This window comes from Larus michahellis, chromosome 7, assembly GCF_964199755.1.
Source record: "Larus michahellis chromosome 7, bLarMic1.1, whole genome shotgun sequence".
In the NCBI taxonomy this organism is placed as follows: Eukaryota; Metazoa; Chordata; class Aves; order Charadriiformes; family Laridae; genus Larus; species Larus michahellis.
The window spans coordinates 38,466,556-38,489,427 of record NC_133902.1 but is presented as its reverse complement, the minus strand read 5'-3'; the positions used below and the strand labels follow the sequence as shown (position 1 = coordinate 38,489,427).

General features: G+C 53.4%; 1 protein-coding gene across 15 annotated transcripts in view; it reads left to right on the top strand.

Moving 5' to 3' along the window:
- Nucleotides 1-13,991, top strand: part of PCBP3 (poly(rC) binding protein 3) — a 63,277-nt gene extending 49,286 nt beyond the window's left edge. For 11 of the 15 annotated variants that reach the window (XM_074594175.1, XM_074594160.1, XM_074594174.1 and 8 more), the window contains 3 exons: nt 382-434; nt 3,434-3,603; nt 13,642-13,991. In XM_074594175.1, the coding sequence (XP_074450276.1) occupies nt 382-434; nt 3,434-3,603; nt 13,642-13,687 (269 nt within the window). In that variant the 3' untranslated portion in view covers nt 13,688-13,991. Of the gene's footprint in view, nt 1-381; nt 435-3,433; nt 3,604-5,341; nt 5,552-13,641 lie in introns of those variants that run through there. The other 4 variants (XM_074594170.1, XM_074594163.1, XM_074594168.1 and 1 more) reach the window with 1 other exon arrangement.
- Nucleotides 13,992-22,872: the final 8,881 nt, after the last annotated feature.

Genomic DNA, 22,872 nt, shown 5'->3' with positions numbered 1-22,872 from the left:
GGCTGGCTGCTGCTGTGTGAAGGAGGGACGGTGCTTTTCCCACCTCTGTCAGATGCTCCCCAGCGATGCTGAAACGTTGCACTGTAATGCACCCTCCTCTGAAGCCATTCCCGGTGGAAGGATGGAGGGTGGAAAGTGAGGCACTCATGGGGCAGCACCTGCGAGGTCAGCTTGAGGGATGCAGGGGAAATTGTCACCAAGCTCCAGCAGAGTCAGGTAGCAACCATCTTCCTCCTCCTTGTACCATAGTGTGTGATCCCCTTCCCCTCCCGTCCCCGGAGCAGGTTGCAGCCTTTGCAGTGTTGACTGTTGCGGGAAAGCAGCGGAACTCCACCGCGCTGCCTCTGCAAGCTATAACCATTTTCCCTTGCATATGCCCAGGTTTGGATGCCAGTCCCCCGGCCAGTACTCATGAACTCACCATTCCCAATGATGTAAGTAAATCCTAATGATTCTTTGGCGTGGGCATGTGTGCACACACATATATGTGTGTGTGTGTGTGTGTATAAATATATATATAAGCTTCAGGCATATGACTTTGTTAAATATGTTTAGAGATACCCCTTCACCAGGTTCATTCATGCCACGTGCAGTCTGTTGGAGATCAGCCTGCAGCATAAAGCACTTTACCCCGTTGGTAGCTTTCCTAGGTACAATCCTCCTTAATGCTCCTTTCCCTTTCCAAGTGAACTCAGTGCTCATGAAACATGCCCAGTTGACAGCACTGGGAAGGGGAGAGAGCTCCTGAGCCAGCCCTGATCAAACTGTACTTCCTTAGCCTAGCACCGGCAAATCTGAGATGATGTTTCAGCTCAAGTGTAGCTACTGGAAGGGGTGGGGTGAGGGGGGGAGTGTTGAAGAGGAGGTAAGTAAATAGTGTTTCTGATGCCACAAAGTGCCACGCAAGCATCTGAAGGATGGTGCGTCTCATCTTAGTACGGGTGGCGGGCAGCTTTTGGGTCTTATAGATGGAGGCATTGTGGTAAATTGGATGTTGGACTGGGATATTTGCTGGGAGGAGGCTGGAGTCATGCTGGGCACCAAGCGGTGCAAGGGGATGCTCAGGTGGGAGGAGGAGGGATGGAGAGCCCAACACAGCCGGCACCTGGATCCAAAGGTCTCACTTGCTTCTGGACTGGCCCACCGGTTGCATGGGTTGATTTAAGCACTGGCGCTGTGCTTAAATCATGATCAGGGCAAGTGGTCGCATGACTTCCAGTCTCTGTCCCCGTCGCTATCACCTAGAAGCACCTTCATCCCATCCTCATCAGGAGTTTCTGGACTAGGTCTGGCAGCTGTTGCCACTTCTTCCTGCTGTTCACTAACACACAGCAGTGCAAGGGAAGGGCAGCAAGCCTGGTTGCAGCTGCTGGGCACCGCTGCTCCACCAGGATGCATGCCCAGGCCTCCTTTCACCCAAGAGACACAGCAGTGAAACAGCTTCTGAGCATCTGCCGGCTGAAACCCTTGAAGATGCTTCACCCCAGGGCCAACCACCCACCACGGGAGGGCTCTACAGAGGAGCCCATGGGATACAGCAGCAGGGCTGAGCGTGTGTCTCCTTCTGTCTGTCCAGCAAGGAGCCCCCTCCGGGAGGCTGCAGGGACCCCTGCAAGTGCTCCTGAGGTTGCAACAGCCGCATCTGTCAAGTGTGGGTGGCCATGGCTCTGGTAGCAATGAGAAGATCTTCAGGAATTTCAAGTGACCCCTTGCAAAGGAGCCTTTCCTCCCCTTTAACATGTTGAGGGATCTGCCACGGGACCTGGGCGCACTCAGAGCATTCTCTCGCTAAAAACCCAGCTCTCATCAGACCTGCGCGACACTAAATGTTGTCACCTGCATCTTTCTGCCTGCTGAAAAATGCCTCCTTAGCTCTGCTTCCTGTTGTTTGAAGGCTCTTAAACACTTACTGCCACCTTGCCTGGAAGTGGAGGACAGGTTTGAATTGCTTAAAGCAAAGGGTCTACAGGTGTGTTTTAGTGGTGTAGGTCACCTTGTGGTTGCACTGCACTTCAAGGACATATGATGGTAGCCATCTTGTCACTCCTCTGACTGTCAGGAGAAACTTGAATGCTCTGCAGAGATGCTTGGATGTTGCTGCACATCTCTCCGAATAGCTTTCTCTCCTTGGATCTCTCCAGCAGCTTCCTGGCTGTAAGGGATTTTCATTTGCCGAAGCATCTCTGAGTTATTTCTGCACCATGAAGACCAGGATAGGCAGCTGTTGGGCTGAACATCCCACTGCAGCCCCTGACATAGTTGATACCCTTCCGGTGCTGCAGTGAGGTGTATATTCAGGTCCATATGGGACAAACTGCATGGTCTGACAACAGCACCAGTGAACATTTGGAAGCGTAGTTGTCGCCACTTCTGCAGTGACAGAAATCCAGCTGCCAAGATGAATGTCCCATATATAAAATTACCAGGTGCAACCTTGGAAAGGAGCTTAAATGCTGATGGCCAAGAAAGGCATGCAGAAACACCTCATGCCTCTGTTGGTAAAGCTGGACGTCTCGGTGTGTGTTATGAAGCTGCAGAGGTGCTTGAGGGAACCATAGTTCAATGCACAAATGAGCGACAGCAAAGATGAAGACCATTGAGGAAATTCAAGCCATTGAGGATCACTGAGGAAATTCAAGGGGTAGGCAATTGAGGAGATTCAAGCCTCCAGCTGGCTCTAATGTTTTCACAAGAGTGTGAAAGACATGTTTTTAAGTAGGATTCTCCTCTTCTGCTGGTGCCACAGCCATATGGTGCTCTCCTGTCAATGATGTGCATGCCAGCGAGCCCTTACGTTGCACCAGAAGAGCTGAAGGGGGTAACAGAGGCAGTGAGGGTGTCCCAGCAGGCTAGAAGTGTGGGATGGGGTGAGCAATGTGACGCTATCAATGGTGTGTGGCTGCACCAGCTGATGAGGGGGCTCTTGGGGTTGGACTGTCCCTGGGAAAGGTGGTGGGCTTGTTTTCTTCTGGTAACGCATCCTGTGTAACCACCTTCATGTTTGCTGTGATTGGCAAGGGGATAAGTGCAGAGCACAGTCTGAAACATGACTTATTCACATCCTTGTAGAACATTGACCAGTTATTAGACCATGAAAATTATTATTACCAAAATGATCCTGGTATAACACCTCGCCCTTCTTGAAGCCCTCTGAGATGCTGGGCATCGTGTGCGGATAATTGAAATTTGCCCCCTGAGGAGCAGGGCAGGGCAGTGCAGGCTGCTGGACGTGTCCTGGGAGGACCGTGCTCATGTGCAGGTGGGATTCACCCCTGGGCTGTCCCTCTCCTGTTTTCATGAGCATTAAGGTCACTCATGTTCCAGGTCAGAGGGAGGAAGGCTTCTGGCTGGAGCTGTGCAGTTGTGCTCATGTCCCGCCAGTGACTGCCAGAGCTGTCGCTTCTCAGACATTCCCTCCATGCTTTTTTTCTAGCTAATAGGCTGCATAATCGGACGCCAAGGGACCAAAATCAATGAAATTCGGCAGATGTCAGGAGCGCAGATCAAAATTGCCAGCGCCACGGAAGGGTCATCGGAGCGCCAAATTACCATCACAGGAACCCCTGCAAACATCAGCCTCGCTCAGTACCTCATCAACGCCAGGTGAGACCCCCACACTGACCTCCGCTGCCTCCTGCCACGGTCAAACCCATCCTGCCAGCGTGGTGGGAGCAGCACTCGCTCCCGGCACTGCGGGCTAGGAGGGGCTTCCTGAGGCTGTCTGGGACAGATGGTGGCTTGCTGAGACCTCTGAGCAGGGACCAGACGTCACCAGCAGGACCTTTCCCCGCAGCTGGCACTTTGGCTAGAAACTGGGAGCTGCTTCGCTGCCGGCGGAGTGGTCGTGGCTTGCGCCGGTTGCCTGCCCACCCACCATCCTCACTCAAGGATTTTGCTTGTGGGTGGGCAAAATCGCAAATGTCTTTCCCTGTGGATGAGGCAGGGGACGGGAACAGGGACGGAGCTGAGCCAGTGGTGGGAAGGCATCACTCGGGACCTGCTTGCTGGGATCCCAGCATCGCTTACTGCCACCTCAGAGCCTCTTCCATGTGCTTCCAGGCCTCCCAAAGGCTTTCTTCCATCCAATGAAAATAATCGGTCCAATAAATGCAAGACATGGGAATGGCCTGATTGCTTCCTTTTCATGCTAAAAAGCTTGGCACGGCAGGACTTTGCAAGGGCCGAGCTCTCCCAACGCCGCCTCTCGCCAGAGGGCGATGCTGCCTGTGCTGCGGGGGACCGGGGGTCCGGCGTGGGACTGCAAGGGGAGCGTACAGGGGAGGTGTAGCTGGAGAGGGGTTGGGGACCAGCTCCGTGCCAGCAGTGAGCCATATCCGGGGTACTCACACAGATCTGTTTGCCTGCGCCTATGGACTCGTGGACGGGGAGCTTAAGGGGAGACAGGGCCTCTTGCTGGCTTTGTGCCCGCCCGGCACAGCCGTGCAAGCTGAGGCCATCCACCCATCTGTGCCCTCTGCGGCGGGCAGAGTTGGTGCTGCACCAATGGCTGCCGGCAGGGTCCTGAGGACAGGGGACTGTTGGCGACTCCGACGTTTGTTGGCGTGTGGGCTGGGAGCACCGGTGAGGTCTGTATGTGCTTTCTCCTCCTTGCACCCAACCCACCTCAGCCCCAACCTGCAACAGACCTCCACCATCCCATCCTGCCCCACTGCCCCTCTGCCCACACCCATGGCGCCTCTCCAGCCGCTCAGGAGAGGGACAGGGCCAGCCCCGCACCTGAGGGCATGGCCAAGCGGCTTTCCCTGCAGCTCCTTGCCAACCCCCCCCACCTCTTGAGACAAGAAAGAGAAAGAAAAGAAAAACGAGCAGCTCTTCGTTACTGGGAAGGGCTGGTTGAGCTGCAGCCTGCGCTGTGGCAGAGGCAGAGATGACCTGGCAGCGGGCAGGATAGGGCATAGCTCAGCCTTTCCTGTGGTTTCGAAAACCAGACCAAAACGAAGAAGCCAGGGGAGCTGTCCCTGTCCTCCGTGGGAGGGATGCTCGTAGAAGTGAAGCCGTGTGCTGGGATGTCTCCTGCCAGCACACCTGGTGGGTGGCACCTCTGCCACGATGCGGTGCCAGGGACGGGCATTACCCAGCAGCAGCAAGGAGAGGGGAAGGCAGCCAGCCATTGAGCTAGCTCTGTGCTCCGGCCCTCCAGGGGGATGCCCAAGCCCCATGTGCTTAAGCCACTCGGGGATGCTCTGCCCCCGGTCTGAGCAGGGAGTAAGTAAGAGGAGGAACGCTGCCATGCAGGGTCTTCCTTTTCTTTTCTGCTCCGGTTATTAAGAGCTTGTTTTTGTCTCCCCCCCACCCCTCTCTCTGCCCCTGTCTATTCTAGGCTGACGTCTGAGGTCACTGGAATGGGCGCACTCTAATTTCCACCCACCATCCTCCACTCCGCACCACCCAACCCTCTCCAGCCACCGGCACTCCACCCAGCCTGTACTGCCTGTACATTTACCGTCTTCCCTTTGCCTCCACAGATACTCTTTTCTTTACTAACATATATATATATATATAAATACTCACGCATATACACACACTGGAACGTTTCTTTATGAGCTCCTTACTGTGCTCCTGAGGCTGCTCCTAAACTCTTTGGTTATGGTCCTTGTTTTCAGCGTATGGTGTTATTACTTCATCTGCTTTTTGGGGGTTGGGGAGGGGGGTTGGTTTTTTTCCACTGGCGAGACTTCAGAAGATGACGGGGTCTCTAGTGTCAGTCTAGTGTAGCTACTTACATGTTTGAGTTGACGTTGGCGGTACTTGCTGTAGCCTATGGATGTGTGACACCACCCAGAGCTGTGTGTGCTTCAGAGTACTTACTTTTCTCACCCTTCTTCCTTTGATGCTCCCTCTTTTTTCACTTTGCTTGTCCTGGCTCACCTTTGCGACCTTGCATCCCTGCCCTCAGGGTAAGGCATAGTTTTCACTCCGTGTTATTTGGGAAGCAGAACGTGCGTGAGCCAAGCTAACGCGCACGCACGGGTTCACCTGCAGACTTCTCCTTTTGCAACATGGCAGGGTCCAGACAAGCCATTTTTCATGCTAAACAAAGGGAATCACACATACACACATAAACACAAATGGTCCTCTTTTTTAACTAATGAGCAACTGGAAGTGGGAAGAATTCAGCCGTATGGGATTCACACCCCCAGGGGCCTTTGAAAGCACTCTTTTAACAATCCCCATGAGCAAAACCTTTGGACGATAGCTCAGGAAGCTCTGTGAGCCAGCTGTGTTTGTCGTTGTTTGTGTTCAATAAATGTCTGTGCAGCGCTGCTACCAATGGGCTCTGACTGTTCTTCTCCTGGGTCGCCCCACCATCTCCAGCCCCATCCTTCCCTCTGCATCCTTCTGCACCTTTTTGGCTGCTTGGAGGAAAGGTGGGGGTTGTATACAAAACTTCATTGTCATCATCATCATCATCATCATTATTATTATTAGCAGCATCATCGTCATCATCTTTATTTTAGTTAGAGAAGGTCCCAGTGAGCGATGCACTTCCTGAATGATTCTAAGCTTTCTTTTTTTAAAAGGAAGGGTACTTGGCCTGCATAATGTTTTGGTTTTACCTAAGATTAATTTACAAGTTATGGTATGACAACAAACATCTTTCACTGTCCCCTTGTCTGGACAGATCTGCCATGTCTACGTCCCACACCCTTCCCCAAGACCCTCTATGCCCAGCCCTGTCTTCTGCTTCCAGGCTTTACTTCTCTCTCCTACCTCTCAAATGGGAAAACAAATATATTTTCCATCTATTACTTTCCTTATGGTACATGTTTTTCCTGTATTGCAAATGAGGGGATCATGATATACTATGTCCCCAAGCAGCTAAAGCAGCCACGTGATACATTTTTGCACTGTACCGCATGGGAAATATATTGTTTTTCCAGGTGAGCCCCAAGACTTCGTGCTTCCCTTCTCCTCCCTTCTCCTGCCGGGATGCTGGACCGCTTCTCCTCCTGTTGCCAGAGCTGACTGCTCAGCACTCGCAAAGCACGGTGGTGGGGGCCCTGGGTGATGCCACTGCATCAGTGGAGCCAGGTTTGGGCAGGGGGTTATGGTCTCCAGCCCCAGCGTAGAGGCTAGTGCAGCTGCTGGGTGGCTGGCAGGGATGACAGCATGGCTCAGAGAAGGCAAAAGGAGTGAGTTTGCTTGAGCAAGACAGCCCGTGCCTGCTATCTGCGTGTATCAGGCAGCATCATCACGACCCCTTAGAGGTCCATTCACCCAGCCCAGGAGTCCATTGCTGGCAAAGCTCCAGAAAGATGGAGGTGGCTGCCATCCCCTGCTGCTGAGCATAAACGAGTCGCTCAGCCTAGGTGTTGTAAAACCTATGCGTGGTCAGCTCTCTGGAGCATTTCAAGCCTCTGCATTAAAGGTGCTTCCAGCTCCTTCATTAAGATGCTTTGCTGCCCATTCCCAACCCCTTGCTCTGCTCTTCCTGGCAGTTTGGATCAGCTGTGCCTTTCAAGCGGTGCAGTAGCCAAACATGCTCAAGCACGTCCCCTTATTCCTGATGAGGGGAGCACAGGTGCTTTGGGCAGTCCTATGGGGGCTCAGGTGGAGGCAGTGCCCTCCCCTGGCAGCAGCCTCTCCTTGTATTCCTGCTGTTGCTGCAGGAGGGAGGGAGCCCAGGCACTAAACATTGTCTCCCCCAAGTTGCTGACTGGCCAGAGCAAGCACAGAGCCACCTGCCAAGGTGATAAGTCAGTTGTGGGCAACTGTCACTCCTCGTCCTCTCCTCTTCCTCACTCTGGTCTAGCACAAGTATTTTTCCTGTTGAAAGAACAAAATATCTGTGTGTGAGACCCAGCATGAAAATAACCACCCATCAGCCTACCAAAGCCACCCCAGTGGCCTGGGTGGTGAGCCCAGGGCACGTGCCAGCCAGCAAAAGCTCCATATCCCACTGCCACCACCCTCGAAGCAAAGCGATGGCAGCCAGTGGCCTGTGGTGATGCCCCCCTGGGAGAGGGATGATGCACAGAGGGAGCCAGCCCATCTAGCCATGGCTCAGCTCTCCTATGGACGAGCTGGAGCATGAGGAGATCTTGCAGTTGATGGAGGCACATGGAAAGCAACCAAGGTGCATGGCAGGAGCAGCCTGCCTCTTCTTGTGCTGCTCTCTTGGCATGCGGGAGCACTTTAAAGCTCTGGCACACAGGGTGCAGTCATAAATCATCAGCAGCATCATTTTGACCAAGACTGAGAAATCCCTCACAAGCCAATGTGTTCGTGGGGTTCATATATCTGTCAGGGGCTTCTGCCCTGAGGAAGGCAGGGGACCTTAATAGTGTGCTAATTGCAATGAATGTGGAAATGGCTTTGCACGGGGACCTGCAGTTTCTGCAGATCGCGGCTGCCCTGAATTTCTTTGCTGTGTGTGTGCTGTGCTCCCCGTGCTATTCCCCACCTCCACTGAGATTGCGCTGCCCAAAATAGCAAATGCCAGATTGGGTCCGCCAGATGCAACTGAGCTCAGAGGCTAGAGGCTGCTAGAGAGGAGGAGCAGACTGCAGCAATACCTCTCCACCCATCTCCATGCCACTGAACCCGCAGTTAACATCCTCCTCTGGGTACCATCCCCATCCCAGTCTGCTGCAATACATCTGTCACCCAGCGAGACCATGCCTGCCAGTAAAGCCACGGCAGGAATTTGAGGGTGAAGGAGGGGAGGTCAGATATGAGCATTGCTCTAACATCAGGCGGGTATCCAAGCTACCTGTCAAGCCACATGCTGCAGCAAGGACCTGGACTCGTGGGAGCACTCCATGCATGGGGCCACAGGAGGGCCACGGACCATCCCAGTGGTAGCGGCCACCTTACAGCAACACTGCATCCTTGCAGCCTTGTCTCTGCGTGGAGCAGCAGGAGGCTCTCACAAGTTTTCCAGTGCCTAAATAAAAAGCAGCGCTGCTTGGGATGTGTTTCTTAAGGACTGTTGCTGAAATGTGTCCTCCTGGAGGTCAGACCATGAGACTGGGTTCTGCTTTTTCCCTGTGGCATTTCAGCTCACTTTATCCAAATGATATCCTGTTGCTTGAGGTATGTCCAAGGGACGTGAGCAGGCAAAGGAATCTCGATGTACGAAACCGATCACAATTCTGCTTTTTGCTCTGATAAAGGGTGCTTTTATGTTTTAGCTATCTGGAGACCCTTTCTAGTAGAAAAAGACACTTGAGCAACTCTAGCTGGGAAATGCCAGCCCTCCTGCAAGTGACACTGGGGGTTTCTCAACCTTGGCATGCAAAAAACGATAAATCTGTGCTGGGCCCCTAAAAAGCAAATGTTTTTTCACCTCTCATTGCTCAGGAATCCCCTCCCTAGTGGAGGAAGAGATACAGCCCAACCTGCTGCCTCTTCCCCCTGTGCATTTAGATTTTAGTGGGAGTGGGAAGGAGTTGAGCCCTTCGCTGTAGGGCTGGAGAGAGGGGAGCCTGTGGAAAGCACCATGTGGGATCCTGCAGGAGAGGACGTAGTGAAGGATGCAATTGCACTGGCATGGACGAGGCATCCTTACTTCTGACATTACCTTTGACTTTGTGGCTCCTTTTTGGGGTCACATTTCTCAGGTTGTTTTGCAAATTAAAAAAAACAACAAAACCAGACCATAATGAAACTCCAGTATTATGTGGGAATCTAAGGAGCTTATCCATCATGATCTGGGCTTGATCAAGGCCCAGAGAAAGAGGTGTTTAAACAACTGCAATATCTCCTGGGAACATGCTGACGACAACAAGGATAACAACAAAATCGCAAGGAATGTATCAAACTCATCTTTGATTTCTTTGGTATGGCTTAAAAGGAGATTTGCTGTTTTCTTTGGAAGGAGCCTCAATGTCTTGCTTTTACTTGTGCTGTGTCTTGGGTTTGCATTTTATATGAACTTAAAATGCTCCAGTAGTGCATCCATAGCCGTGCCACTGGGAAAAAAATATATGCACGTATGTAATATTGGAGAGAATATTCAATACAAGGTGAAAGTCTCAGTTAATCAACAGGATAGCTTTAATGCATTCCTTTTGTCTCTCAAAGCAATGCATTTTATCCAGACAGAATGATTCAACATTTCTGGAAGTAAATGACTCAGTATTACTCAGTCAGACTCTTTGGGAATGCGTTATTTTGTGGGAAATTGTTACTTTGGCGGGAAAGTATTGGTCCAATGCTTCCCCCTGCCCTCGGAGCAGTGTGGCTTTCCAGCAGAGAGGGACCGGCTGAGGTCTGAGCTTTACCCCTTGGGCTTCAGCTGAAGGTTTCCACTCCCCCTCATATCCTTCCCAGGTCATGCTCCCAAAATTAAGTGTTTGGGGTATTGTTATGTGCCTTTTTTTCCTAGTCTGTATTTGCAAGTCTAGTATGTAATGGGGTTGAAAAAAAAATAGAATGTTTCCCCTAAGGGAAAGTGACTTTCTTCAGGGAGAGTCTTTAAATTTAATACTCTGTTTTAGTTGTAATTCGGGTTTTTTAATGTATTCGTGCTAGTCACTTTTAATTATGCTAATTTCAAGCTTATTGTCCATTAGCAAGGGTAATTTCACCGCTCCAGTGCTGGCAGAGGTAGGGTTTCTGGGGGATCGCTCTGTGCTGTGGGAGGGATGAATTCTTAATTTCATTTTCTCCTTTTGCTTAGCGCAAACCCTTTCTGACACCTTTCTCATGCCGTTTGCAGAAGATGAGAGCCCAGCAGCCCATCGCCCCGAACCTTGCCTGGCTCTAGCCACCAGTCCCGAAGAGGTACCCCAGTCCTCGGCCCTGAGCCCCCTCAGGCTTGTCACTAGGTGTCCCCCTTGACCAGCTTTTTGCTCGCAGCCTGCTCCAGCCGGGGCGTGGGCAGCATTTGGATTTCGGGTGCTCCCAGCCTCTGCTCCGTTTGCAGAAGACATGCCATGCTGCTGGACGTGAGAAGGGAGTGGGTATTTGTGTCCCCATCACCAGTGACCAGCGGTCACATCCACCTAGGAGGCAGCTGGCACTGTGTCCCACTGCAGGAACGGTCCCATCAGTGCTGGGACCTTCATGGAGACACCCTAGCCCACCTGGGCAAGTGCTCATGGCTATCAGATCCCTTGGCCATGGATGTCCCCGCACCCTCCGGTTATACCAGTTGCACCAAGGGGTGAGATTGGTGACATAAGCCCCCACCTTATGCTGGCTCAAGCTCATTCCGTCTCACTGGCCTGGCATTTCACAACAGAAAGACAAGGTTTTGCTGGAGAGGTTCCCAGGGTCTCCAGTCCTCTCTGTCCCCCAGGGAGGTCGGCGTGCGCAGGCAGGAGCGTCTGCAGCTGGTGTGAGTGCAGAGCTTGGGGTGGAATGACTTGCAGAAAGGTCACGGTCTCGGTGCAATTCCCCTGCTCCCATGTTGGATATCACAGGGAGCTGGGGCTCTGCTGAGAGGGTTATTTTTGCTTTCCCTTCAAAAAAAAAAATGCAGCTGCGGATCTTAATCCACTCTGCTATGCATTGAGCCCCAGGCCTCCATCCAAAGGGTAACGTGGCAGTGACTTGTAGGAAGTACTGAATGTACCAGATGTGCAACTCTTTCGACTCCAGATGTGCAGCCCCCCTACCGCACACCTCAGCAGAGTTGTCCTGCAAAGGGGAGCAAGAGACACCAGATCAGCGCTCAGAAAGCATCGACTAAATCTAGCCAAGTGCAAAACCACTGACTCTGGATTCCCACATCCCTGTTTAGGCAGTTTAACTGCAGGGATGTCTTTTCTCAGAAATGGTGCTCGCGCCGGCTCTGCACATGGCTCTGCACAAAACCAGCTAGGAGATGAGCGAGATAAAAATGGAGTGGAAGGAGGAGGCTTCGTTTCTAAGCCCCATGCTGAACTGTGGCCTGTTGCTGATTTAAAACATGCATGCTGTTTCTAGAAGGAACTGCTTTGATCCCGAAAGGGAAAGCCAGGATGTGCATGAGGACTCGAGTAATTGAAGCACTTCTGAAGCACTGTATTCTGGTTCCCTGTGGGCAGCATCTTAGTGGTATTATTTATTCCTGGAGGAAAGGCTGTGTCTAAGAGCATTTGCATCTGGACCAAAAAGGGAATGAGCAACGCCTGGCTCTGGAGCCTCTCTGGGTTTTGATACTCCAGAGGAGACTCTGGGGTGTGGGATGCTTCAGGGAAGCGCGGGCACAGTGGCACAGTGGTGGTGGGCTACCAGCCAGCTGGCAGCGTGGCCAAGCACAAGGAGCTCAGGGACAGTGGTCTGGAGGGATGGAGCAGCATTACTCCTGAATTCAGGGTTCCATGCATGGCATGGGGTCAAACTGCAATGGAAATCCAACAGGATTTCCCAGTGCAAAGGAGAACAATGCAGATTCGTGACGCACTCACCCAAAAGCTCTTATTTACTATTGTGGGGGTTTTTTTGGTGGGGTCCTTCAGGGAAGAGCTCCCACTCAGACATTGCAATGATGTAACTGGAGGTTACTGCTGCAGCCGGTGCTGTGGTTTTCCTAAGGGACGTTGTTGTGTGCTCCCAAATCTCTTATAGGAGTGCTGCAGAGGAACAGTGTGCTGCTTCTCACTGCCTTATAAAAAGCCAGTTGAAGATGCAAACCTGACACCCCAGACAAACCGCCATCTCTGTGTTTAAAACAAATTTTCAGTTGCATAGTAGTATTTCTTTTCTTGCCTCTAGTAGATTTCCCCTCCAAATATTTCAGGCTGAGACGCAATGATTTCAGGGTGCACAGGATGGTGTAGCACATCATTAAATGCAGCAATGCTCAGAGGGGGTTTTTTGAACTGAAAAAAGCATTTGCTCACATGCATGCGGTCGTGTACCTGGGATGCAAGATTGACCCTGTGATGCTTGTCCCCACTGTGCTGGGGCAGCCTGGGGCTGCGTGACCCTGGCTCCTTGTCAGCCAGAACATGTGCAGGGTATGCTTTTTTCCCCGTAGTGCAACACCAAGCACAAAACCTACTCACAGGCCTTATGCTGTTCACAGCCAGAAGTAGGACAGGGGTGTGCACCCTTCCCCAGTGCTCCTGTCCCAGCTGCTGGCTCCTCCCCATCAACCCCAGCCCCTTGATGCACTCACCCTTGCCCATCACCCCCAAACCTTGCTGCCTGGGCTGATGGGGGCCAGCAGCACCAGCTCTCCTCAGTCACCATCCTGGCAGCCACGATTGCAGGACAGAGAGAGGCCGGCAGAGAGAGACCGGCTGGCTGGCTGGGGCAATGCTCAGCCCAGGGACAGCCTGGGGGGGTCGAGACATTTTTCCTGCACAAAGTCTGTGGTCTCGATACGTTCAGATGGCTCCTCTGGAGCTCCTCTGAGCACCCAGTGGGAACCTACAAGGCAAACCTGCAGCACCGCCGGGCAACCACCTCGGCTCACCTGGCAGCACAGGGTGCTCGTGTAGGATGTGTGAGCTCCAGTGGCAAAGGGATGTTTGTGTTGGTGTAGCAGAGCTCAGCCTGGACACAGCTTGCCCAGGCTTGGCCTTCAGGGTGCAAATGATTTCAGCATCATGCTGGAGAGTTGCTCCAGGCGTTGTGCGGGGCCACATGTCCGCGTAGCCCAAGGCATGGTTGGGGCTGGGTGGGGGAAGCACTGGTGTTGGAGCCTTGGCTGAGACCTGACCATCTCCCTTGATTGACCCCTAGCTCTCCAGACCCTGATCCCCATGGGAGGAACACCTTCACCGCTTGACCGGAGCATCGCAGCAGACGTGGTGCCAGTGGCTGACGCTTGAGTTCCCCCCAAAGACGTTGCCAGCTTCCTGTGAGCTTCTCCTTCTCCTCCGTGGCATCCTTTGGGCCAGCTGCCTGAAGCCCCCTGCCCATGGCTGCACAGAACCTCCTCCCTCAGCTGTGGTATGGGGCAGCAGTGGGACCGGGGCGCTTGAGCAGCAGCTTGCAGGGGGACAGCAGCTTGTAGCCAGCGTGCAGCAGTACCTGCTTCTGCAAGCAAGTATTTCCCCATTGCCCCTCTCTGCGCTTCTTTATCACCCCTCACTCCCCTGCCGCTTTGCAATGTATTTTGTGGCTTATTTGTGTAATTGCAATAAAGCTTTTGTTGCTTGAGATACCCTCCGTGGTAAGCAGGAGGAGGTTGGGGTGAGAGCACAAACGGGGTCCCCAGTGGGTGCACATGCTGCTCAGCTGGCACAGCTGTGGCTTTGGGCAGCGCGGCATCCACAGGGAGGGTGGTGGGATGCTGTGGGGCAGCCCAGCAGTGCAGAAGCCTCTGTCACCCCGGAAGGGTTAATGGAGAAACTCAGCCCACGCAGCCCATGAAGCAAACCACAACCAGCTGGAAAAAGGGCCTCAGAGCCCTGGCTCTGCTCTGCATCAGGAAACAATCCCACGCGGGAGCAGGGCTGCCAGGAGGGGAGGGGGAATGGGATATGGGGAGCACTGCGAAGAAAATCCAGAGCTTTCCCCGAAGGCGGTGACAGACGGGATTCATTATCCGTCGGGAGACATGTTTATAGCAAGCGTGAGTCACTGCCGGGCCCCCGGATGGGAGCAGCCCACAGCAGGGGCTGCCAGCAATTAGGACGGGGTACAGGCTGCCCATCCAGCCCCACATAATGGCAGCTCTCAAGCTAGCCCCCCCCCAGGCCTCCATGTGCCAGCCCTGGACCCTGGAGCAGACCCAGTGCTATTTTGGGCTGCATCAGAGCATGTGTTTTCTCCAGGATGCTTCATTTCTCACTTGAGAAGTGATGCCAGTGATGCGTCCCCCTGCCACACAACCATCCCCGGCAGTGCCTCTCCGTGCCCACCCGTGCCCACTCCCTTGGGTAAAGCTGTCCCTGCGCAGGGCGTATCACCCCATGATGACCAGAAACGGAGCTGCCAGTTAAGCCCCATGTTCTGCCTATTACCCCAATGAAGCTCTCCATCCCCAGCTGGTCCAGCCCCAGGGCTGAAATGCAGCCAGGCAGCCAGGAGAAGACAGTACTGCCTGACCGGACCTCTGCCCTGTGTGGAACCAAAGGCAAAAAATCCTATTTCGACCTTTTTCTCCATTTGGAGTTTTATTTTTCACAGTGCACATCACCCCTGCTGCAGTTTGGCCCTGCAAAGGGGCTGTGGGCAGGCAGGCAGCCCCTCTGGGTTTCTGCAGCTGGCCGAGTTCAAGCGTTTCTGCCAGAGGCTGCTTTTCACTGCTGCTCCGGAGGGAGCACCAGCCCCAAATCTGTATGGGCACTGGTGCTTGCTCCAAGAGCCTCCAAGCGGGAAGTCATCCTCCTCTCGTCTGTGCCATCCCTGGCAGGCCCAGCCCCACGGCTGAGCACGCTGGCCCTGTGTAAAGGTGTCACCCTGTGGCACCATCTGGGGAGGTCTCGCTCAGCTTGTAGTCAGCATTATACGCCCATGGGCAAAAAAGATGCTCATCCCAACCCATCCCAGAATGTGTATCCCAGAGCATCCCCAGCAGGAAAAGCTGCCCTTGCCAGCTTGCAGAAAGCCAGGGAGTTTACTCAGTAAAAACTCAGATGGTGCCATCCTTAAGAGCGTGCTTTTAAAGTGCTGGTGCCACCCTTAAAAGCATCTTGCCTGAAATGGGAATTTGCCTAGAAAAAATCATTTTGCTCCTGCTTTCCTTCACAAATCTCTTTATTTTGGAGGAGGCGACACAGCAAAGGCAATGCTTGCCGGGGTCCTAAGATGCACACTGCTACTTGTGCTGGCTCCTGTGGCCTGTCAGTGCCCCAGGCCAGCAGCCAGCCTGGCTTGGTGCCTGGCTCAGGGAAGCCACAAAGCCACCCACAACATGCAGCTCCAGGCCTGGCACACACTTCTCACTAAAAACACAGGTTTTCTGGGTTTCTTCTGACCCAGCAGCTGGTCATATGCTTTGGCTTAGAGAAAAACCTCCATCCCTGCTCCTGTCCCATTCCTTAGAGTAGTGGCACTGTGGAGACCCTCCCAAAGCTATCACCAACTGAGAACAGTGCTCTGGGAAACATGGGCCAGCCTGCCTCAGGTCTTCTTTCCCACCTCCCTGCAAGCCACGGGCCATCCATGAGCACCTTGCGTGGCCGTACACCCTTGCATGGTGATTGGAGACGCTGCAAGAGATAGAGACAGCCTGGGCTCAAAACAGCCCCAGGGAAGGAGCTGATGGAGCTGTGAGTACAAATACCTGTGGCTGCCCACCCAAAGGGCTTGAATCCCTGCCCAGGCTGGAGAGGTGGGATGTGGAGTTAACTGCACAGGTCCTTCACCTGCATGCACTGGCTTTTCCTCTGCAGGATGCATCAGCTGAAACACAAAGCATCTGTGTCCCTGTGAAGGCATCAAGGGATGTAGATGCCCCATGCTCCTTTTCATTGCATCCAGCCTGCCGCTGCAAGGCGGCTGGTTGCAGGGCTCGGTGGCTTCCTCCTGAGAGGATGTTTGGAGATTTGAAACAGTCTGTTTACCTTTGGCTGTTCCTCTAAAAAATAAAGCAGTGAAGAAGAGATGCTTATCTTTATGACCTGATGGGATTTCCCTTGCTGCAGCTTGTGCTGAGGGCCTCTGGTCTGCCATCTTCTCTGTAACATTCTCCAAGTTCTGCTTCTGCTCCAGGATGGAGCAGCTCAGCCTCTCCTTGTGTGCTGTGCTCCAGCCCTCTGGCCTGCTTTGTGGCCTGGTATCTTTTAAAACGTGGCTGCTCCTCTCCCTTTGCAGGGGGGTTGTGCCAGAGACATCCCTGGTGGGGTGCCTGTCCACAGGACCGTCCCCCAGTCAAAGAGTTCTGCTGCTCCTCCCCAGTGGTGCCCCTGAGGGACAGCTGTCCTCCCTGCTTCTCCTCCAACTCAGCATTGTTGATGCAGTTTCATCCATGGCTAAGCACAGAGAAGGGGAAATAGGCTTGAGGACAGCAAAATGGATGGATATTTTACATTTGCTTTTCATTGTTTGCAAAAGATCTGAGGAGGATGCTTGGCAGGGAAGGTGTCCTTGCCAGGAAGAGTAGCTGACTTGTTTTATACTTCTAGGAAAAGGCTGGAGGCTGGGTCTGGCTCTGGTGTAAAGAGAGCTCAGCTGCAAGCCTTGTTTGCTAGGACTGCTCTCAAAGGGCACAGCCACCCCAGAAGCTGTGATGGCTGCTGAAGTGACAAAAATAATGAGTATAAACAGTGCATATTGAAAAAACTGGGAGCAGAAACAGTCTGGGCATGGGCTAACTGGGACCTTGGAGAGTCTGCCAGACACATGCAAGCTGCTGGGTAGGGGTGGATCATCCCTCCAAAAAGCGTGGAAAAGGGTTGGGCTGGCCCTGCACTGCGCCGTGCCATGAAGCCAGCTGAGGTACATTATCTGGAGGGTATCCAACAAGAAAGATAGACCTCTGTGCTTCCTAGGACTTTGGGGCTTGCTGCCAGCATGGAAGGAAAATGAAAGTATGTTTAGGGGAGTGGAGGGCACTCGAGAGCAGGCAGAAATGAAATGAAAAGCAATTAAGGGTGGCCTTTTGGCTCCGTGGGAGAAGAGATGAGCACCACTGCAGCTTGAAAGACAAGACAAGCTGGTGGAAAATGGGTGAGGGAGGAAAGGAGAAGCACGGCACCGTGTGGGCATCAGGGGTTTTGCTGTGTGGTTTCAGCAGGGGACAGGGAGCGCTGCCAACCTTGTGCCACCGCTTCCACCCGGGGCTTGCTGGGACCAGTCCTGGGTGCTGTTGTACACCAATGAGCTGCCAAGCATCTGCACGGATGTGGAGAAGGGGCCTTAGAAGTGGTGCTGTAATCCACTGCAGGGGAAAACCAGGTTTTCTGCCTGGGTAGCTCATCTCTTTGCAGTTCGGTGATGCAGGCTGGCTTGGCTTCTGCAAACCACAGGGCAGGGGTGCACTGTGCTATCCCATGATGTGGGGATGGGCAGGAGTCAGCGCTTCTAGTCCCCCCAGCTGGAGCCAGGGCTGGGTCTGGCGGCTGCTTGGCCGTTCCTCAAGCACCCAGTGCCTCCCTTCCCTGTGAAGATGTGCCCTGCCCAGCCCAGCAAGCACACTCTGCTCCCTTGGAATTGCCCAAGCGACACGTTTTATTGCAGAGAAATGGAAAATATTCTCCACCCAACTGCCAGAGGGCTTAGCGCGTGTTTTTCCACCCAGTTTTCATGCTGTGCCTGATGGACGTGCCCCATGAGGGGCTGTGTGGGAGAGGTGGGTGCTCTGTCCCCTGCCCTGACAGCAGTGTCCACAGGAGTAAAGGTGGCGTGTCCTGGGGTGCTGCTGACACCGCGCGGGCTGGCTGGGGCAAGCACAGTTGCCCACCAAGGGCTTGGCCAGGAGCTAGCAGGCAACGACTCTCAAGCATCAATCCCTCCCATTGTTTCTTCTCTAGATTTGTCAGAAAACCAGACCACCCTTTCATGGTTTTGTTTACTCCAAGAACAGGAGGACACTGCAGGTGTTGCTGAAAAGTGTATGTTTTCCCTACAGGAAAGGAAAAAGAACCTTGAAAGTGAGTTTTGCTTTGTTCACCTTGAAGCCTCTATGTTGAGGCTCTCGTCCCCAGGAGCGTCCAGGGAGGCCCTTCCCAGTACCCCGAACATGTGACATCCCGGCATCCCACGGCACCCCCAAGAGGAAAGAACCCCTGCGGGAGCTGGGGTGGGGGGGTGGGGGGGGCAGAAAAAGGAGGTTTGTTTCCTCTCCTTCAGCTCCCACGACACATCGACAGCCTCCCCTCTCACTCGACTCGTTCTTCTTTCCTAAGAAGCTGAGCCAAGCTTTCCCACAGAACCAGACAGCTATTAGAGAAATATTATTACCAGATGGTTTGTATTTTCCATAGGACCAGAGGCCAGCGTGAGGTAACGGGAAAAATATTAACCCACCCTGCACCGGCCTGGGTGTGGGGCTGTGGCTTTGCTCATGGAGCTGTGCCATGTCCTGGCTACACCAGCACACAAGGGGTCTGCAGAAGGTGGCGGGGGCGTGGGGTGGGGGGAATTTGCATCCCATGTGCACTGGCTTCGGAAGGCTTTGATGGGGAAGGGAAGAGCATGCCCCTAAACGGTGCTGGAAGGGAGGGAAAGGTCCCCCCCAAGCCAGCTCAAACTGGTAGGAGCAAAGCCCAGCTGGCAAACCTCACGACAGGGAAGTTCATACCAGGTCAGATGAGCCAGTGATTCAAGCGGAGGATAAGCGCCACGTCCTGGTTGTCCTGCTTCTTGCAGGGTCGATACAAGCGCCACACAAATAAAAGGTGCCAAGGTGCCACTTGGAATAGGGCTGTTAAGGGATTTGGAAGATGCCGCATGGCATGGGTCAGCTCTTACACTGGGTCTCTTTGCAGGTGGGGGGATGAGTGTGAGACGCTCCTCTGGTACTGCTGAGCCTGCTCTATGCCCATGGCAGGACGCTCGCAAGGCACCACCCGCCTGTGCTGGGGGAGCAGGTGCTGCTGTGCTGGGAGAGGTGATGGTGTCCTGCTCAGAGGGGCTTTCTCTGCTGCCTCCTCCTGCAGAGATCTGCTGTGGGAAGCTAAATGGTCATGTGCAGAAACACCATCAGCTACATTCTCCAGCAGGGTTTGTGGTTGGCACAGTGCTCGGCTTGGACCATGGCTGCTCCCTTTGTGCAGGTCTGAGCATGGAGGATGGGGCAGTCAGTGGAGATACAGCTGAGCCATGGGCAAGATGGGTCATGCACTTTGTGGGGCCAGGATCCTACAGCCAGCCTGGGGACGTGCAGCATGTGTTAACCAGAGCACACAGAAACCTATCCTAGCAAATGCCTTCACCATCCCAAACTTGGACGACCACTTGGGTGCTCATGTCCTGAGGAGTGGGGGAAAGATGACGCAGCCAGCTGGCAGGATGCTGATGTGCTTCATCTGGTTGCAACCAGGGAAATTTCGGTGCTCGTTAATTGCGGCATCTCCCAGGACTGTGTGAGAGGACAAAGTAGTCCCAGGCGCAGAAGATGGAGCTGGAAACTTGGCATTTGGTCCTTCCCTGCTTTCCAAAGCACCCTTTCATTATGACTGTGCTGGCAGATTCAATCCTGGTTTTTCCCAGGGGAATTCATTTCGGCTCATTTCCATATTTCCTACGGAAGGAGCATTTTCCATTTTTAAGTGGACTTGATTGAAGGGAAGGGAAGGAAAGGTTGCACAAAAGAGTTAACAGCAGAAAAATGGAGCAAACTCATTCTTTTCTCAATCTCCGGGAGGAGAAAAAGCAAAAATTCTGTCCCAAGTACACTTTTTTCCCCTGCACCCCAGTTTGGTCTACAATTGGACTAAAAGTTTATTGCTCACTGTGCAATGCAGTGCTGTGGGCTGGGACTTGGGATGGGGAACGCTCGTCCCATGTGGCATACAGACACCATGGCAGGGCACCCCTTGCCATCTGCATGGCTCTCTGTAGGGATGCCAGCTCCACACAGGTAGATGGAGGGGTTCCCCCACTCCTGGAGGACTTGGTGTGGCAGAGCCCTAGGGATCAGTTTCCCTGGCCTCATTTGAAGAAGGGAAAGGGGACATGCTTCACAGTCATGTGTTCCTAGATTTCAGGACATGATGGCATGCTGCTAGGCCCAATGATTGCAACACTCCTGGGGTCAGCCTGCAAACTGCTGCTGAACTATCAGCTGGATTTTTGCAAAGCTAGTCCATACTTTTCCAAGGAAACAGCCGTTCAATGCCCTGGGGACACTGCTGGCTGCTGGCCCTGGTTTAGCACCACAGACCTGGAAAAGGCAATGCTTTAAAATGCTTTTGAGGCTGGACGTGGATCCAAGCCCACGGTCTGGTTGGATGGCAGTGAGGATGCACCTGGGACATCACACCTCATAACAGCCCCTGGGGCTGGCGTGTGGGTGCTGGGCAGGGAGCAGGGTCCCTGGTGGGGTGGGGGGAGCCCTGCCTCGCCAGCTCCCCGTGCCAGGGTGCACAGGGTCTGACAGACTGCAGCTGCGTGAAGCCATATACGGTCAGCAGGCGCCTTGCACAAGCCATACCATTATCATTAAGTCTTTGCTGGCGCGGCTGACTGTCCTCCAGCTTGCGAGGCTCTGTGGAGTGGCTGGGCTGTTCCTGATATGGATGTGCTTTTCCCTTCCTGTAAGGAGCGGGGATATCAGCTCTTCTGCTGCTGGGGGTAATTGTCTGGGAGGGAAGGAGTGAGAGGAAGAGATAAAGCAAAGAGGAAATGTCTCTGGTGTGCAGATTCACAGGATGCCTCTGCTGAGCTGATGCATGAAGACAGGTCCCTTCCCAGCACCCCCTTCCTGGGACCCTCTGTCTGTTTTTCAAAACCCCAGGTAAGGTCCCTTGTGGGAGCCCCGAGGAGGTGTGCTGGAGAGGCAAATCAGGTCTGACCCTCCGTGAATTGTCATGCATCAGGATTTGTCCCTGGACACACTTGTTCTCTTGGAGAGCATTTTCAGTAGGTTTAAGATGCCTTGAAAATTTGCCTTTCACTGTCCTCATCTCCTGGCGTCACCAGCACAGCTCTTCAAAGCCCACCCGTCTCTGTGCTGGGTGGTTATTTACACCAGCCAGGTTCATGCTGGTATTAAAGTTTTTCAGCAGGGGGGAAAAAGAATGTTTTCTTCAGCACAACAAACACCTGGCTCTTTTGGGGCTGTGGTATCTCTTTCCACCCACAACGTACACAGAGTTTTGTTTCACATTTTTTTGTCACCTCCAATGCTGCCCAGCCTGCCTCCAAGAAGGAGGCCTGCTGGTTGGGTTACCCTTCAGCCAAAGCCTATGGCACCCGAAGGCCTGGAGGAGCTGCAGGAACAGTGTGCAGGGATGCCCAGCAGCAGTCCTGCCCCTCCTTGAGACCACCAGTTTCTCCTCATTCCTTTGTTTTAACATCAGCTTCCACAGATGCACCTAAATTTCTGTTGGTGTGAAAAACAGTGTCTGTTATGCTGTTCTGTTTACAAGGTTTCAGTTCAGCACTGTCTGGGGTTTTTTGCCACTGAGTTTGGATGTTGTTTATCCAGAGTCATTATTTAATGCATCTGCCTCAATAGTATGGACAGGCTCCTCCACTGATGTAACGTAGTGAGTGGAGCTACAGCTTTTTTTTTTTTTTCCAGTTGTCTCAACTTGAGACAACTTCCTACAGCCAAGCCTACAATGTTTTCTCCAGATCATTCATACAAAGATGCTGGCAGAGTAGTGGTGCGTGAAAGGCAAGGTGATGGAGGTAGCAGCCAGTCCTGTGTGGCCCCAAGAAGCAGCACATCAGGTGTCCTGCTGCCTTCATGCAACCAACTTGTGTGCGAACCATTTGTACTGGCTGGGTTTGCGCTGTCATCTCTGTGCCCCTTGGAGCTGTCCTGGTCCTCTGGGCTTCCACAGGATGCTCTGCCTGGCCCAGACCAAGCCTTTCTCTGGGTATCATTTCAGCTTTCAAAGGCAAGGTGCCTCCTTGGCCTGGACAACCCATCAATTTGCTATTTAATGACAGCCTTTAGTTCCCTCTCGTACTTATCGGAGCAGGTTACAGCTGTGCTGTAGCAGGATCAGCCTTCAGGCATTTCACCTCTCTCCCCCATAGCAAGTAATGCTCCCACTGCGATGAGGGGTTTGGCAGTACCTGCTTCTGGGTCCAAGTTCAGCAGCATGGGACTTGTCTCCAGTGCCGGTCATGGAGAGCAGATAGTTTACAACAACTTGGGGGGCCTTGCTGTGGGGGTCCATCTCCCCCCTGCTGCAGGTCCTCAGGCTCTCCTGCCATCCTACAGGGTGGGAAGATGGTCGTCTCCAGGCACCCCTAATGGTGTGGGCTCCTGCTGCTACCTTCTGGGCTTGATAGCTTTGATCCCATCCCCACTACCTGCCCTAAGTGTGGCTCAGGGGGTTGTTCCCAGTCTGTGGGGGTCCCTGAGGGGTCTGACTGGGTTGAGTAGAAAGCCCTGAAAGTCAGGGA